Source organism: Vespula vulgaris, chromosome 18, assembly GCF_905475345.1.
Source record: "Vespula vulgaris chromosome 18, iyVesVulg1.1, whole genome shotgun sequence".
Lineage (NCBI taxonomy): Eukaryota > Metazoa > Arthropoda > Insecta > Hymenoptera > Vespidae > Vespula > Vespula vulgaris.
The window spans coordinates 1,872,501-1,890,322 of record NC_066603.1 but is presented as its reverse complement, the minus strand read 5'-3'; the positions used below and the strand labels follow the sequence as shown (position 1 = coordinate 1,890,322).

Sequence of the window (17,822 nt, the reverse complement as noted above, 5' to 3'; positions counted from 1 at the left end):
GAGAGAGAGAGAGAGAGAGAGAGAGAGAGAGAGACCATGGGACATGTAGGAAGATACGAACCGCACGTAAAATACGAGAACGTACTTTTACGGGTAACCATAACCTTTAAAAGAAGAACGGAGGGGGATGTTGTGATGGTGGTGGAAGAGAGAAAGAAAAGAGGAGAAGGATCGATCGATCGATCGATCGATCGATCGATCCGAACGACGAAACTTTCGAGTTTCGAGGGTGAAGAAGATAGAAGTGGAAGGGGATGAAAGTGGGAGGGGGTGGTTAGGAGAAATTGGGCCCTTGAGGAGGAAGGGGAGGGATATATACTGGCTCGGTTGAAATTTCATCGTGTCGAGTGGAGACGAGGAGAAATCTTTCCTCTCTCTTACTCTTTCTTACTCTCTCTCTCTTTCTTTCTTATACATTCATGTACACATACACGCTCTTTATCTTTATCTTTCTCTTTCTCTTTCTTTTTTTTCGCTCTCTCTCTCTCTCTCTCTTTTTCTCTCTGTCGTGTTATTTCGAGAAGGATCATCTCGTAACGATGGATATTTCCTTACACTTCGAAACAATGGTACAAACGTGAGAACAGAGAAAGAGATAGATAGATAGATAGATAGATAGGTAGATAGGTAGATAGATAAATGGATGGATGGATGGATAAATAGATGGAATATGTGTACGTGTGTGAGTAAGTGAATAAGTATGGATGTATGTTGAAGTCATACGAGATACTTTTTTATACTCGTTCTTATATAATTAATAGTTTCTTCTTTATTGTGTCGTTGTTCGTGTTGGTTTGGTGAACTTTTTTTTTGTTTTCTCTTTAATTACGATTTCTACTGTGCGATGATGATGATGATGATAATAATAATAATTATTATCGTAATAAGAATATTTCAAAGTAATATGTAATGATGTATCACTTACATACATCTCATACATATATGTAAATATTTATATATTTCTTATATAAAATTAATTATTAATGGGTAATGACGACAGGAGTAATTTAATTAGTCCCTTAGAAATTAATGGTCCAATTAAAAAGAGCTATTAAAAATTTTGTTTTCTTTTCTTTTTTTTTGTTATCTATGGTATTTAGGGTATATATTTATACAGATAAATAAATAGACAAGATATACACACACACACACACACACACACATATATAAGTATATATATTCCATGTGTTTAATGTCAATGGGATTATTGTAAGTATTCGAGATTAACGAGGAGTACATGTAACACAGTCGTTAACCGTCGTTCCGTCAAAGACGACGATTGAAATTCTACGGACGACGTCACGTGCTTTCACTCCTCTCCTTCGATATATTCTTTTTAACATAGCTTTTTCTTTCAATCGTCGTAAGTACAATCCTCATACTGTCTTAAATCTTCGTCATTAATTACACCATTTAACCTTGAACTTTCGAAACGACAGATTGCATGCATTCGATATCGATTATTTCGAAAATTTGTAGAAAGAAAATAAAATGATAATCAGATTTTCAAAAGGTCAAATTAAATCATATATATATATATATATATATATATATGCATGCATGCATGTATGTATGTATGTACGTATGTATGTATGTATGTATGTATGTATGTATGTATATACAAAATGAGCTAAAAGTTTCTACGTGATTTTTTTTCTATTCATTTCGTTTAACTAAATATTTTATATATATACACATAAAATATTTATATGTATGTATACTCGATGGTTAAGTTATTATCAGAATTAAAAAATTTTTTATTTAAACCACAATCGTATTAAAAAAAAAAAAAAAAAAAAAAAATCACAAAAAAAGAAGTTGGAAAAAGGTGAATAGAAATAAATATTAGAAGAGAACGTAGGTGGTTTTGAAACATTTCTTGGACTGTTGTCTCCTTTGGAAGTGGCCGAAGATATCCGAAATTTATATTAGCGACACGTAGCACATAAAGAAAGATAGAAAGAAAGAAAGAAAGAAAGAAAGAAAGAAAGGGAAAAAAATCTTCTTTCCCATTAGTATTTTTCTTTTCTTTTTTTTTTCTTTTTCGTAATTTCGACTTCCCTTCAGGCATCGACATGTGCACCTTCTTGCACGCGTATCCGGTCCAGGCCTTCTTCTCGCTCGTGCTCCATCGAAAAGACGAGCTAAATATAGAATGAAGTTTCGAAAAAGAAAAAAAAAACGAAAGGAGAAGTAGAAGAAGACGAAAAAGAAGAAAAAGAAAAAGAAACAAAATTTACAGGAAAAGACGAAGAGGAGAAGGAAGAAGAAGAAGAAGAAGAAGAAGAAGAAGAAGAAGAAGAAGAAGGGATCTTCGTTTCTTCCTTAGAGGCCCTTACCACATTTCGTGCGTTACGAAACGAGTAGTCAACAGCAGCAATATTAGTAGTAGTAATAGTGTAGTCATAGTAGTAGAGTAGTAGTAGTAGTTGTAGTAGTGTTGTTATAATAAATACGTGTTCTAACACCCGACGAATTTACGAGCACGGCATGATCATGTTCAGCTTTTAAGATAATCGTTCATACGTTTAGGAATCGTTCGTACGTTCGTTCGAACAATACGTTTTCGTGCCGGAAATATATTCTTATAGAGGAAGAAGAGGAGAACGATGCCTAGAGGTGTACTCGAGGGAACACAATCGAGAACTTTTGTATCAAAGTTTCGAATGAATAGTCAGTATTTTTCTACGTTCGCGTGGAGAAGAGATAATTGATACGTGTGCGGATTTAAACTTTGTATTTTGTAGATTTTTAAGATCGAAGATTCGCCTGTCCGATCTTTTTTTCCAACTCTTCTTTCTTTCTTTCTTTCTTTTTTCTTTTCTTTTCTTTTCTTTTCTTTTTTTTTACTCTCCTGAAAATAATACCTTGCGACAGTACGATGATCTTTTGTTCGGCCTGGTAATCTTTTAAATTTTAAATTTGAGGTAGTGGATTGTATTTTCTTTTTTCTTTTTTTCTCTCTTTTCTTTCTTTTTTTTTTACATATATATATATATTTTTTATATATTTTCCCTAAGCGATTCGAAAAAAGTAGTAGACTTAAAGAGAATGTTGAATGATCTTTTCACTCGTTCATTCATACATCCATTCATTCGTGCGTCCATTGTAATTTTTAAGAATAATGTCTAGAATTATTAGTATAATTTCGTTTTCATTCTTGCAATATTGAATATGAAATATCTCGAGATAGGGCAAGAGAGTTGGTTCGAGTTTTTATAAGTTTTCGAAACAAAAATTCAAACTTGGGATTTTCTACACGCACACGCACACACATCTATACGTATATATTCAATCGTGAAAAGAATATCTCACATTATTTCAATGATTTTAATCTGTCATATATTAAAAAAAAAAAAAATAATAATAATAATAATAATAATTCCTAAAAAATTGAATGCAAAAAAGAAAACAAATTAATTCAAAAAATATCTTATCGTTGGATTAACATAACACGTGAACGATTATTATTTCTCTTTTCTACCGGTATATTTCCATTTAATTTTACCAGTCATGATAACAGTATACTATCCCTCTTACCCTCCTTTCACCCATGACAATGTAAAAACCCATAGAACGTATTCCTGCACGCGATTTACGTTGATCAATACGAACCAATCAGGAGGAGGAGCGTAGCTTAAGAAAGAAAATGACTCCTTTCGAAGGACTCCTTTCGTATCTTCTTGCTGAACCACACTCGCCAGGTGGAACGTACGGTAGCCACGTGTCCTTCCAGAGAGAAAGTTAAGAATTAATAAGGAAAAAAGAAAAAAAAAAAAGAGTAGAAGGATCATCCTGAAGAAACCGTCGACCATTCGATCATCATCTTTAACACGAACGAGTAAACCCGTTTAAGCGACCATTTTAACGGTAAAAATTTAAAAAAAAAAAGAAAAGAAAAGAAAAGAAAAAGGACAATTGCATGATCAGACGATCTATGAAGAGTCTTCCTATTAACATTAGAAATAAAAGATATATATGTGTGTGTATGTGTACGTGTACGTGAATGTACTTTAATTGCAAACTTGTCGGGACTGACCGCAACCCTTTTCTCCCCTATTTTATTTGTTTATTTATTTACTTATTTATTTATTTCCCTTTCTTCTTTTCTTAAATAGGGTTAGAAAGGGTAACCTCCGCGCCATATTTACAAGGATATTAACTAATGGACTTTCGTTTGAATCGACCATAATAATCTATATATAACGCGTGTGCCATTACCGTTGGAAAGTAAAATGCCACTTGGCAAGTTCGTTAGGGTATTGTGTGCATGTGTGTATGATGTTAGTGGACACTTTAAATAGAATAGAATAGGGAAAGCTTGTTCAGCATTTTTATTTATCTAGATAAACCTGAATTATTTATTGTCGTTGGTACTGGTCACTGGTTGGAACGAATGACCGTTAGGATTTTTATTTTATTTTTTATTCATTCATTCATTCATTTATTTATTTATTTATTTATTTGCTGATTAAAATAATCAAGATACGATTAGTTTATATGTATACATATATGTATAAACTGTTCTAATCCTTATTAAAAAAAAGAAAAGGAGAATAAATAAATATAAATCAATAAAATTTTTAATTGATAAAATTGTTAATTTTGATTTTATTTCGTTTTGTTTTGTGGTGATTTTTTTTTTCTTATTGTTCTTTTTTCATTTTCTTGGATTTACGTAGAAGAAAAAGTATTTGTGAATGGGTTAGTTTAGTATAAAGGATTATTGGCAGGCCCTGTCGATTCGTCATGGCCAGGTGTTCAACTCTTCGATGCAAATCGATAGTTCGGTTAATTCAATTGCGAGTTGGAAGTCCCATCCGTTTGATTATGCGTGTCTGGCTGGGGCGATAGGTATAATCGACGTGTAACACGTTACATATCACACGTGTCAAACTCTTTTTCTCTTTCTTTTTTTTTCTTTCTTTCTTTTTTTTCTTCTTTTTTCCTGTCACATCTTTATTACGTTTAAAATGTTATAATACAGAGGAAAGATAATAAAGTATGAAGTCATTGGTATATTTTTTAATACATTGCAAATCTAATTGTTCGAGGTTCCATTTTCTTCATTTTTTTTTTTTAGAGATAATTATAATACTTTATATAATTAGATATATTTTATAATCGAAACAAATACGATTGTTTAATAATACGATTCTAAATTGTAAAATATCATACATACACATATATATATATAGTATAGATATATATTTCTTCTAATACTCATCGTTACAACAATGATTTTTTCTAATCAAAAAAAGAAAAAAATTTATCGAATCAATCTTCAAATAACACATAGTAGTCATATCGATTATTATAATTATCAGTCGAGCCAGAAAAAGAAAAGAAAAAGAAAAACAGGATTACAAAACAATAAACAAATAAATCAATCTCTAATAAAATAATAATAATAATAATAATAATAATAAAAATCATCAATCTTTTGATTATATAATATTCTTATTCATCGAATATTTTATTGAATATTATTATTATCGTAATTTTAGAAAGTATTAAGTTTAAACATGCTCGTAGAGCTTCTGCCCTTTTATCTTTAGGGGGTCTGTAAACTGACATGGGGGTGGACTGGTGGGGGTGGTTTGTAGAAGCATATATATGGTTAATTACAATGCACACGATGTTTACTAGAGGGTCTTCCGAGTATATATGGGGGTATATGGGGAATAACAGAGCAGAGAGAGCGAGCAGCTGGTGCGTACTACTTTTAATGGCTGTCATCCCCATAACCCCCGTGGGTCAGTTTCGATAATACCAACTAATACTACCCTCTCTCTCTCTCTCTCTCTCTTTCCTCTTGTCACCCCTCTCTTTTTCCCATCGCCGGCACGATACCGTTAAATCGAAAAATCGATGGTTCCTCCTACGCTTCTCAATAATGGATTTCCGACCGTTACACCATTACACGGAAATCCGATTAATGTATGTTCCGGTTAATTAATCGTGAGAAAAATAATAAATGAAACTATGTTAAGCTTGGATAATAATTTTCCCGATTCTATTACCTTTTTTTTTATGGGAATATTTCCCACGATCTGTACATTCTATATATGAAATAAAAGAAAAAGAAAAAAAAAAGAAAGGAAAGGAAGAGTAATTTTGAATGGAAAAGTTTCTTTAGAATTTTTTATTTTTATTTTTTTTTTTATTTACTTATTTTATAGTATCGTCGTCTTAAATATCAATCGTTTTTTTTTTAAATTATATTATAATGTTGATAGAATAAAGTCGAGTTCATATATATCATTCGACAAGATAAAAAAGATAGGTCACTGTGAACATTAAACTCGTGTTGTTATTTCGTTGTCACCCCGTATGGCGCCCCCATGTAATGGCATCAAGAGACCACCATGAAGGCACGCGCGGTTTGTTTCCAGGTGGGACACATGTAAAAAGTATATTCGTTACAAAATACGATTCTCTATGAACTCTCTATCTCTTTATCTTTCTCTTTTCAGGTGTATAATTTTCTCAATAATTCGTGTCTCAATTTTTACAGGCGTGTCCTACCTGTCATCGTTAGAACGATAATATAAAACATAATGATTTACTTGCTACAAAAATCGTTATCGTGTTATTATTAACTTTTAAGATTAAAATTGAAATTATATCTCTTAGATCAGTACCATGATCGAACGATATCATATACAGACATACATTTAATTACCAAGCGATTTTTTAATTAAAAAAAAAAAGAAATAATTTTTTTTTAATTATTATTATTAAACGATGAATTCCGGAATAATATATGTAACAAAATTAGATTAATAGCAATAGTTATGATTAATAAAAGTATCTTTTTTTTTTTATACGCCATTAATCGAAATATTAGTTTTGTAAAAAAAAAAGAAAAGATGGATATGAAACTAATCAGAGATCGTAATGTTAAAAAAAGAAAACAATAGTAATAATAACGAATATATTAATTCTAGCGCTATTAACAACTCAAAAAAAAAAAAATTTTTAACTTTCGAAAAAAGGAACTGCGAAAACGTATCGTCTTTCTTCTTCGTTGAAAGTGAAAAGAAATTTATTACTTTCTAATCTTTCCAAATCGAACGATATCTTTTTGAAGCTTTTAAAATCCTATTTTTCTTCTTCATTCTCATCGTCTTCTTTTTTCCTTCCTCGTTATTTTTTATCGAGAAATTTTAAGTATATAAAAATTAGAAAAAATTTTGAAGGGTGGGAGAGAGGGAAGGGGATGAATGAATGAAGGAAAAGAAAAAGAAAATCAAAGCAAAAAAGAAAACTTATAAAAGCCACTTGTTTATTATTATTATTATTATTATTATTATCATTATTATTATTATTATTATTATTACTATTATTATTATTACTATTATTATTATTATATTTTCGCATCTAACTTAAACGGCTAAATGACTAGAGTTTTGCCCTAATCCTAGTAAACCCTAATTGGTCGATTATAAATAGGACTTTTTTTTCTCCTCTCTCTCTCTCTCTCTCTCTCTCTCTCTCTCTCTCTCTCTCTCTCTCTCCCTCCCTCCCTCTCTCTCTCTCCCTCTCTTATGTGGTAAGATAAAATAGATATGTATGTAGATAGATTAAAATCTTTGGAGGTGCTGTATCGTTGCTCCTAAATAATATGGAACGAACAGTTTCAGGCTTTCAGTGGAATCGTCCTTTGCTTAGAATTAATTATTACAACGAAAGCATGGATCGGCAGATTGATTGATTGATTGATTAATTGATTAATTAATTTATTTGTTTTTTATTAATCTCTCGAAAGACGATTTTACGAAATTATGTAAGATCGTCCAGAGAGAATTATATTCCTTTTATATATATATATATATATATATATATATATATATATATATATATTCCGTAATTAATTCTTTTTCTGTCATATATGTATAATTTTTTCTCCTCTTTCTTTTTATTTATATATATAGCTGCCACGATCACGACTTTCAAAGATCATGGACGATCCATTCAAACCTCCATTAAATCGCGTTTATCTCTTTTTTTTTTCATTTTTCTTTTTTTAATATAATATACATGTGTGTGTGTGTGTATACGTGTATGTCCTTTTACCTCTTTATGAATTAATTATTTATGTACATTAACGCTAAACAATGATAAAGTAACGATAATTAGAGTGATCGCACTATGATGTCTTATGACGGTACGAAAGAATAAATATACAACTCGAACATACTAATAATAATAATAATAATAATAATAATGAGTAATTAATAATTAATAATCATTAATCAATAATAATAATTATTATTATTATTATAATAATAATAATAGTACTAGTAATAAAAAAATAGTAATAATATTGGAAACGTCATTTAGTATTAGTAGAGATAAATTATATCGAGTCGAGTTATAATTCGTCGGTTTAACCATTCGAATTATTTATTTATTTATTTATTTATTTATTTACTTATTTATTTATTTATTTTTTTAATGGCTTCGAGGACTTCGTCGAGGACTTCGTTCGACACCTTGCGGCTTCGTTATGTCGCTCGACGATGTTAATGGTTTCTTCCCACATTCTCCAGCCTTCCGAGCACGCCAATAATCTATAAAAGATAACAGAAAAACAAAATTTACATTTCGTTGAACGTATAATTGAAATTAAAAAAGAAAAAAAAAACAAGAATAAATAGGATAAATAAACAAATATAAAAGTATATAAAAACAATTCCACTGTGTGATCGTTTATATTCTGAAAAAGAAGAAAAGTTGACCGGTAAAAAAAGAAGTATGTAACTACATATATATCTCTGGAAAAAAAGGAAAAGAAAGAGAGAGTAAAAAAGGTTCGTTCGAGTAACAAGTATATCTCGTAGGTCTTCTTGGCAAACCCTTAGGGGTTCTTTGGCCCTTTCCCTTTTGTCGACACATCAGGGACACCTTATTACGTTAGCATACACTTTAACTTGTGTATTTCGAGATTGTCATGAGATGGTATATACATTTATATATATATATATATATATATATATATATAGTATACATATACATATATACACACCACATATATATATATATATTTGTATGCTTACAATAAAAAGAAAAAAAAAAAAACATAAAATTTTCACAACAATGAATCTTCGAAATAGCCAACGAAAGCTATAGTGATGAAATTGGTATTGGTGTTAGTATTGGTATTAGTACTGAGGAGATTTGGCGGGAACACAAAACATCGTCTTTGACGTTTTCTCTCTTTCTCTCTAACACATACACACACACATACTTTTTTTCAGATCACAGGTAGAACACCTGAACACTCGCTCTTTGCACCTTCCACTTCTTCTTTCTTTCTTTCTTTCTTTCTTTCTTTCTCTCCCTCCCACCCTCTTTTTTTCTTTTCATTCTTTCTTGTTTTTCTTCTTTAGCCCTCTCGTTATACCCTGAGACAGACAGGTGACATACATGACACGTTCGTACGTTGAACTAAATTGTAAATTATTGTGGAATCGTTCTAAAGAAATAAAAAAAAAAAGAAAAGAAAAAAAAAATTGTAGATACTTATTTTCTAGAATCAATTCCAATCTCTTGCTTCAACTCGAATCTAAATCGTTTTTTTTTTTCTCTCTTTTTTTTGCAGAGACAAAGTGAATAGAACAGAACGATAGGACGAATGATACGATAGAATGGCGAAGATTGATTATATCCAAAGATGATGAAGATTATAACTACAGGATAGAACAAAAAAAAAAGAGAAAGAAAGAAAGGAAAAGAAGAGGAAAAACAGAAGGAAAGGTTCGTACAAATTTTTGTAATAAATTTGTAATAAATTTTTAATCCACAAAGATCGATTTTAAAAAAGGAGCATAATAAACATTTTCATTCTCACCGATCTAGAAGACTTTTTGTGATCTCTTTGGGAACTTTCTAGCTTCTATATTATATCATTATCATCTTTCAATCTTTCAATCAAAATTGAAATGAGAACTAGCAAATATTGGAAACAATATGGTCGTAGGAAGTTAATCGAATCCTTCTTTATTTCCTGAAGGAAGATGAAAATATTTGTTGAATGCTATGTGATAAAGGAAAGGTTGGTGTAGAGTAACTGACATATGTTCGGTAAGATCGTCGATCCTCTTCTGCTAAATCTCTTCTTTCTTTTTTAGCAATGGTCCGCCATATGGCGTTCGCGAAACCGAAGTCTTTCTCAGTGGTTATATTACTAAAGTTCCTTTATTTCTCTTTCACTCTACGGTGAGATAGATAGAGAAAGAAAGAAAGAGATAGATAAATAGATAGATAGATAAATAGATAGAGAGAGAGAGAGAAAAGAGAAAGAGAAAGATAGAATTGTGACCAGGATTTCATCTGTCAACATCTGTTTCCTTGGTTGAACATGAGATTCCATTACTTGGAAACGTCCTGAAGGAGTAAACGAAGAAGAAGAAGAAGAAGAAAACTATGGGATCGTATCCTCTACCTGTCCATATACTTTAGCTCCCATAAGAGATACCCTACCACAAAGATCTAGATCTCTCTTTGTTCCCTAAATCTCTTACATGAAGATATAAAGTGGGAGAAGGATAACGTATGTTTGTATGTGTATAATGGGTATGAGTCCTCCTACATGTTTTTTCATCGAAACGACGGATTTTCATCATAGGATTTCTTATATAGAAAGGAGAGCATACCAGAAGATCAGGTCTTGCTTTATTTTTCTTTCACTATAAATTCCCTTCTATTCATTTCTTTTTCCTTTCTTTCTTTCTTTCTTTTTTCTTTCTTTTTTTTTTTCTTTCTTTTTCCTTTCTCTTTCTCTATCTAGGATCCTACGAGATTCTCTCATATAAAGTGTCTTACGTCCTAGTTTTCTTTTTTATCCTCACAAAAGATTTTTATTTATCGTTTCTTTCTTTCTTTCTTTCTCTCTTTCTTTTTTGTTTTTGTTTTTGTTATTAGAATTGACGATCGAAATGGACGATCTTTTTTATCGTTGACAAACGAGTTTAACTGGTTTTTGTATTATCCAAAGTGTCGAGGATTAAATTTCTTTTTCTTTTTTTTGTTTTTTCTATGGAAATTGTTACAGTTGGCAGAGTTATTGGTAAAAGAAAAAGTAAATAAATAAACGACCAGAAAGAAAAATTGATAAAACCAGCTCGCGCTATTAATAATATATCCGACGAGTCCGAGGTATCAACGAACGAAATATTTTTCTATGGAAATTGTTGCAATTGGCAGTAATTATCGATAAGAAGATTAATAAGGCAAGTTTGTATTACTAATAATAATATACGTGTGTGTGTGTGTGTTTGTATGATGAATATCAAAAAATATTAAGAATCGAACAGATATTTATTTAAAAATCTTCATTATTATCTTATCGACAGGAACCAACGAAGAAGAAACTTCTTTCTACAATGAACAATGATATAATCTAATGAATGAAAATGATCAAGAATTCAACCCATTTTTTCCAATTAAAATAGATAAACAATCAGCTGTGTTATCAATGGCGAACAATTCGGGTGAGTCAAAGTAATTAAAAATTAGAGTCATATTTTCAACATATTAATTACAATTATCTGTGTTATCGATAAGAAACAATTCCAAAAGGAAAAGTATATAGTAATACACTTGATCGGTCGAAATTTCGTATAAAAATAGATAGAATTATTGAATGGCTAACGAACGATTCAAAAAGAGATCCATTTACTATTGTTGATAAATCAATCTGTCAATCTTCACAAAGAGATATGAAATATTTCAATGATAATCTTAGTATAGTTACAGTTAAGTACGACCGATCATCACCCAAACGTTTTGAATCGCATTGAACGTAAGGAAGGAAAGAAATTAAACGATGTTTAGCCCTCTAACAAAGTTTAATGAGTAGGAGTGAAGGAGGAGGAGGAGGAGGAGGAGAAAAGGGTGGAGGTGTAGTTGGGAGTGTATGGTGGGCGGAGGAGGAGTTCGATGCGGAAACACTTGCGAAGAAAGAGAACAGATGGTGTACGACCTTCGTAAGGTCCCTGTGTGGTGCCGGTTGCACACGGTATATATGTATATATATATATATATAATCCGTATATATATATATGTATGTATATGTATTACTATATCGCGTGTTCTCGCGGACCTGATTTAATCGTGGGAAAAAGAGGTTCGAGTCGTCGTACCGGTACTTGTATACTCTGTTGCTGTGCAGTGCTGTTGCTGTTGCTGTTGCTGTGCTGTGCTGTGTTGTGTTGTGTCTGGGTTGTTACTGCCACCTCGAGCATATCTAACGTAGAGAGTGTAACAGGTGTCTCTTAGGAAAGAGAAAGAGAAAGAAAAAGAAAGAAAGAAATAGAAGAAAAGAGAAGAAAGAAGAGAGAGGAGAAGAGAAAGGAGGAGGAGGAGGGGGAGGAGGAGGAAAAACGAACGGGTTGAATAAGTGCATATGCATGTATGTATCCACGTATGTGTCTCGCTTCGTCGAGTTTACGATTGCTAAAGGGAATAACAACGGCACTGTTATTTTTTCCCACCCTTTTTCTTCTCTCTTTTTCTTTTTTCTGTTCTTTTTTTTTTTCTTTTCTTCTGTTTCTTTTTTTTTCTTGGAATGATTATTCACCAGGCACGTCGTGTCTCGCCTCTCATTCTTGATTAACAATAAGAGAAATCTTGAAAGTAAGAGAAAGAGATAGAAAGGAGTAAAAAAAAGCGACAACAACAACAACAACACAACAACGCGAAGGAGGTGGAAAAGAAAAAGAAAGAAAGGAGGAGGAGAAGAAGAAGAAGAAGAAGAAACAAATTGGTAACCGACTGTGGAATTCCTGCTGATGGTTTTTGCCATTGGAATGTTTAGTATCTCTTGATGAGTATGTTAGAAAAAAAAGGATGTAAAAAAGAAGAAGAAAAAGAAGAAGAAGAAGAAGAAGAAGAATAAGGAGAAGAAAGAAAAGGATTAAATACAGAGAAACAAAAAGAAGTCGAAGAAGAAGAAGAAGAAAAAGAAGAATTAGATGGAGAAGAAGAAGAAAGAGTATTTTTCTTCTTTTTTCTCCTTTCTTCTCTCTTCCCACCCCCTCTTTTTTATTTTTTTATTTTTATTTTTTTTTTGCATTCGTGGGTTCAACTGTGGGTAATAATATCCGTCTTGCATGAAAGCGTGTGAACGGTACACGTGCAGAAAGCCGAAGGGATCTCTTTTCTCCAGGCACCGAAAGTATTCAAGGAATGCGATAGTAAGTTCGTTTTACTCCTTGGAAACTGGGGCCCTTCGATGAGTCATTTTCGAAGAGAGATGAGAGAGAGAGAGAGAGAGAGAGAGATCCTTCAGGTATGTATTTCACATCGCCCACCCATGGATATATATGACTCACATGAGTGTGTGTGAGAGAAAGAGAGAGAGAGAATGAGAGCATGATTCATTCGACGAACAATTTCATGCGTTTCTTTTATCTCTCGAACGTTCGCCTAACACATCACAGTCTACTACTTTCTCGCGAGCTCCCTGTTTCTCTCTATCTCAATTTCTTTTTCTTTTTGTCTCTCTAAACGTACATCTTCTTATTTCTATCCAACGAGAAGTATTTCTCACGATCCAATCGTGTCCATTTTTCTTAGTATCTAATGAGTATATGTGTTATGGGTATGATAGTGAAATACAGTCTTTGGTAATTGTGTTTTTGTACTTTTATGGTTGTACTTTTTTGTTTTATTGGTAATTTATGTATGTATGTTTGTATGTATGTATGTATGTATGTATGTATTTATAAAAGTATCAGTTGTGAGAAAGAGAAAGAGATATTTTTATTTAATCTATTACTTCTTTAATATATTACTTCAATTCTTTTATGTGTGTATGTGTGTGTGTATATTTAGTATTTTTTTACTATATTACTATAATACTTTTTATACATACATATATACATACATGCATAAGTGTATGATCAATCAAAAAAAAAAAGAGAAGTGTATTTCATTAATTATCCATTCTCATCTAACGATACATTATTAAATTATCTACGAACTCAGAAAGAAAAAAGAAAGAAAGAAAGAAAGAAAAAGAAAAAGAGAAGGACAAAAACGTTTCGAACGTTCTAATTAGCCGACAAAAAAGAAAGATGTGGGAAAAAACAATAAATTAATATCTCCATAAATAGGGAACGAGATTTATATACATACATATATTTTCGTCCGACGAGATAAATACTGTCAGAGGAATGAAAGAAGAAAAAGAAGAAGAAGAGGAAAAAGAAAAAAAAAAGAAGAAAAGAAAGAAAAGGAATATAAAAAACAGTAATGGTGTCGCTTGAGTTGAAAGATTTGAACTTGTAGAAAAGTTTCGAAACGACGCAACAACGACGACGACGACGACTATGATAATGATGATCATGATCAAGATGATCATGATAATGATAATGATGATGACGACGATGATGACGATGATGCCGATGCTGATGGTTAGAAGAGAAAAGAAAAAGAAAGAAATATATATCCTTCGGCGTAAGACGAGAAGCCAAAGAGATGAAAAGGAACGGACATCAATAGTAGTAGAACTAATAATAGTAGTAGTGTAGTAGTGTAGTAGTAGTAGTAGTGTAGTAGTAAAAGAAGTGGAGGAGGGTGAAGAAGGGAAGGCGGAAGAGACAAAGAGGAGTGCGAGGCAAGAATAAGAAAACAGGTCGGAGAGCCACGCGACCAGCCTGCGCCTGCGCGTCTCTTCTCCTTCTCTCCTCTCCTCTCCTCTCCTCTCCTCTCGTCTGTCCTTTCTTCTCCTCTCTTCCCCTCTTCTCCTTCCTCTCCCCTTCTCTGTCTCTCTCTATCTCTCTGTCTCTATCTTGCTTCCTCGCACGAAGCAGCAGCGTTTCATTTCCCGCCAAAATGTTACCACGAGACACGCTCTTCCCGCCACGAGGCTTCTTCTTTCTTAACAATTTTATTATTTAATTTTTCAAGTTATATATGTTTTGTGTGTGTGTGTGTTGGGTATAGATTGGATATTGATAAAAATTTTTGTTATAGATGTAGATTATTTTTCTTTTAGATTTTATCAATTAATAATTTCGAAATTGATGATTGAAATAATTGAAATAATAGTCATAAGTCGAAGTGAAGTTTTTGTAATGAAAGATAGATGGTTAATGCGATTAAGAAATAGTCTGTTAAGAGATCTCAAAGCAATGGAACGTTCTAGACACGTCTGCCTGTTTATACCTGGCGTATTACAAAAATATCCCTTTTTCTTTTTCTTGCTCCTTACTAAACAACGTTTCATTTCCCGCCAAATTGTTCTTCATTCCCTCCTCTCTATCTCTCTCTCTATGAGAAGCTTCTTCCTTTCTATCAATTTCATCATTCTTTTTATAAAGATCTTATCGTTATTTATTTATTTATTTTTGTTCTTTTTTCTTCTCCTTTTTGCTTAATTAATACCACGAAATGAACAATTGGAATGATTGCGTTACATTGATGTGGTAAAATGTAAGAGGGAATGAAAAGTAGAAATTAATAATATGATTGGCTGTTAAGCCATCTCAAAGCGATGATGGAACGATGGCTCGCTAAATAAATGTCTGTTTCACTTTTTTCTTTTCTTTCTTTCTTTCTCTCTTTCTTCTCTCTCTCTCTTTTTTCTCTTCCGAGACATTCTCTTTTGCGTCATACTCGGAATATGTATGATTGCTGAGTCTCGTTTTGTCGTTGATATCATTCAATCGTCGTTGATATTAAAAAAAAAAAAAAAAAAGAAAGAAAGAAAAGAAAGAAAGAGAGACAAATATGAAAGAGAGAAGATATTTTTCTTTCTTTTTTTTTTCTTGATCATGAACTGAAAGGAGTAGCTAGAAAATGAATAGGGAGAATTGACAATAGAATAGTTTAAACGTTAAACTGAAAAAGTTTTTGGAAAAAGCTATGTATATATATATATATATATATATGTATACATACAGAGAGACGTCACACACACACACACACATACATATATATTCAAATATGGTAGAAATGAAAAGGAGATGTTTGTCCCAAGATAAAATTTGGACACGCTTGTCCTCCATTAGCCTGCGTCAGCTAGTCGCGTCCACCCGTTTTAGTTCAAAATCTTTCATTCTAACCATTGTGAACCTTTTCTTCTTCCACTTTTTCCTTTTCTGTTTTCTCTTTCTCTTTTATTTATTTTTCAGGAAAACAAGATTAAAGTATCTATGTACCGTCCACATCGATCAAGACAGATATCCATTAGCAGCTCGAAAAAAGTAAAGAAATCGTCGGACGAAATATTTTGAAGAAAAAATACCAGAGAATCGTCGTGGTCTCGACGTGTGTTTAGCGGGAGCCATAAAATTTATCTAGGTAGAAGAAAAAAAAAAAAAAAAGAAAAATAGGAAAAGTAAAACGTCCTCCTGATAACTTTACAAAATCCTCGTATTTTCAATCGACATTCTCGATCTTTTTTCTTCTTCTAGATCTTCTGAAATCTTTCGAATTTGATCGATCATTCTCGAAGAAACTAAGGCGAGCCGGTCCAATGATAACAGGTAAAGATATCCATTTCCCGCCAAATTTGATTTCAGTCTATACGAAAGCCTATCCATGTTTTCATACGTACACATGCACAGACATACATAATATATCAAAAATCCAAATACATGTTTTAGATAATCGAATAGAAAAGAAAAAGAAATAAGAAAAAAAGAAGAAGAAGAAGAAGAAGAGAAATAAAAAAAAAAAGAGAACATACCGTGAATACTGGTCTGCTTGGAATAAGGACTGGATCGTTTTTTCGGGTTTTGCTCGTGGAATTTCCATCGGCAATCATTTTCTTTATTTTCGGAGCATGGATCTACGCCCCATCGCCTAGTGAAACTCTTTCTTTCGTTGTCGAGAGCCTCCTGAAGCATATCGGCGGTTTCTCGTGAATTCGGTGATCCAAATAAGCAACGTGAGACACGAGATGAGGCGGCAGCAGCAGCAGCAGCAGCAGCAGCGGCGGCGGCGTTCATCGTCTTATTACTTTGTGGTAACACAGTGAAGTGCACCTCACGACAAATCGATGTAGCCAGCATCTCGTCCCCTTCTTTTATTTTCACTTGTCCGAGCGCGAGCTCTCGTCGTCGATGAAACGACGAGAGTGATGAGAGAGACGTTGATATTGACGACGACCTCGATGGTGACGATGAGGACGACGACGATGACGACGATGACGATGACGATGACGACGACGACGAAATTATTCGTCGACGTTTATGTGATCCTCGATTAGCTCGAGGACTCACCTTTTCCGAATGATTTTTTCTTATTTGATCCACGATTTCGGTATATACTGGTACTTACTCTTTGACTACAACCAAAATGGCAGCTTGTAACTTTTCCCGCGCACTTTTGCCTCTCTCTCTTTCTATGTGTATATATGTATATGTATATATATATATGTATCTCTTTTTTCCTTAATCTTCCTTTCTTCTTTAATACACACTATCTTCTTTATCTTTCCGGTTTCAAGCTAAGAAATTTTCTTTTCTGTCACGATCTTCAACCTTCTCTTTCTTCATCCGTCGACACTAATATTCATTCATGTGATCTCGTTACGCTATTATCTCGTTAAATCCTTCTTCAAATCATGGAGATCTCTTTTTCGATATCTCTAGCTTTTCTTCCTTCAGAGATATATCACTATCTTCTCTCTTTCTCTCTTTCCTTTTCTATCACATTGAGTAAATCTTTCTTGAATAAAAGAATCTTCTTATCCTCTCTTTTCTTTTTTCCTTCAAAGATATCACTATCTTCCTCCGTCTCTTGTATCAAAAAATCACGATGGGCTCTTTCTTTTTCTCAAAATTTTTTTCCTCTCTCTCTTCTTC

At 32.5% G+C, this 17,822-nt stretch overlaps 1 protein-coding gene and 2 long non-coding RNA genes across 6 annotated transcripts in view; 2 read left to right on the top strand and 1 right to left on the bottom strand.

Annotated features, from left to right (window-relative positions):
* Positions 1-11,232, top strand: part of LOC127070425 (uncharacterized) — a 43,576-nt gene extending 32,344 nt beyond the window's left edge. For 2 of the 3 annotated variants that reach the window (XR_007784507.1, XR_007784506.1), the window contains 4 exons: positions 9,608-9,762; positions 9,865-10,060; positions 10,137-10,672; positions 11,060-11,232. This is a non-coding gene — a long non-coding RNA (uncharacterized LOC127070425). The remainder of the gene's footprint in view (positions 1-9,607; positions 9,763-9,864; positions 10,061-10,136; positions 10,673-11,059) is intronic. The other variant, XR_007784508.1, reaches the window with a different exon arrangement.
* Positions 6,918-17,822, bottom strand: part of LOC127070422 (uncharacterized) — an 11,117-nt gene continuing 212 nt past the window's right edge. Inside the window, exons 1-2 of the mRNA XM_051008373.1 lie at positions 16,703-17,822; positions 6,918-8,576 (exon numbers count right to left, since the gene is read on the bottom strand). The exon at positions 16,703-17,822 is cut by the window's right edge and continues 212 nt beyond it. Of these exons, the coding sequence (XP_050864330.1) occupies positions 8,458-8,576; positions 16,703-17,027 (444 nt within the window). The 5' untranslated portion in view covers positions 17,028-17,822 and the 3' untranslated portion in view covers positions 6,918-8,457. The remainder of the gene's footprint in view (positions 8,577-16,702) is intronic.
* Positions 11,362-17,822, top strand: part of LOC127070424 (uncharacterized) — an 18,209-nt gene continuing 11,748 nt past the window's right edge. Inside the window, exon 1 of one of the 2 annotated variants that reach the window (XR_007784504.1) lies at positions 11,362-11,498. This is a non-coding gene — a long non-coding RNA (uncharacterized LOC127070424). Of the gene's footprint in view, positions 11,499-16,834; positions 16,982-17,822 lie in introns of those variants that run through there. The other variant, XR_007784505.1, reaches the window with a different exon arrangement.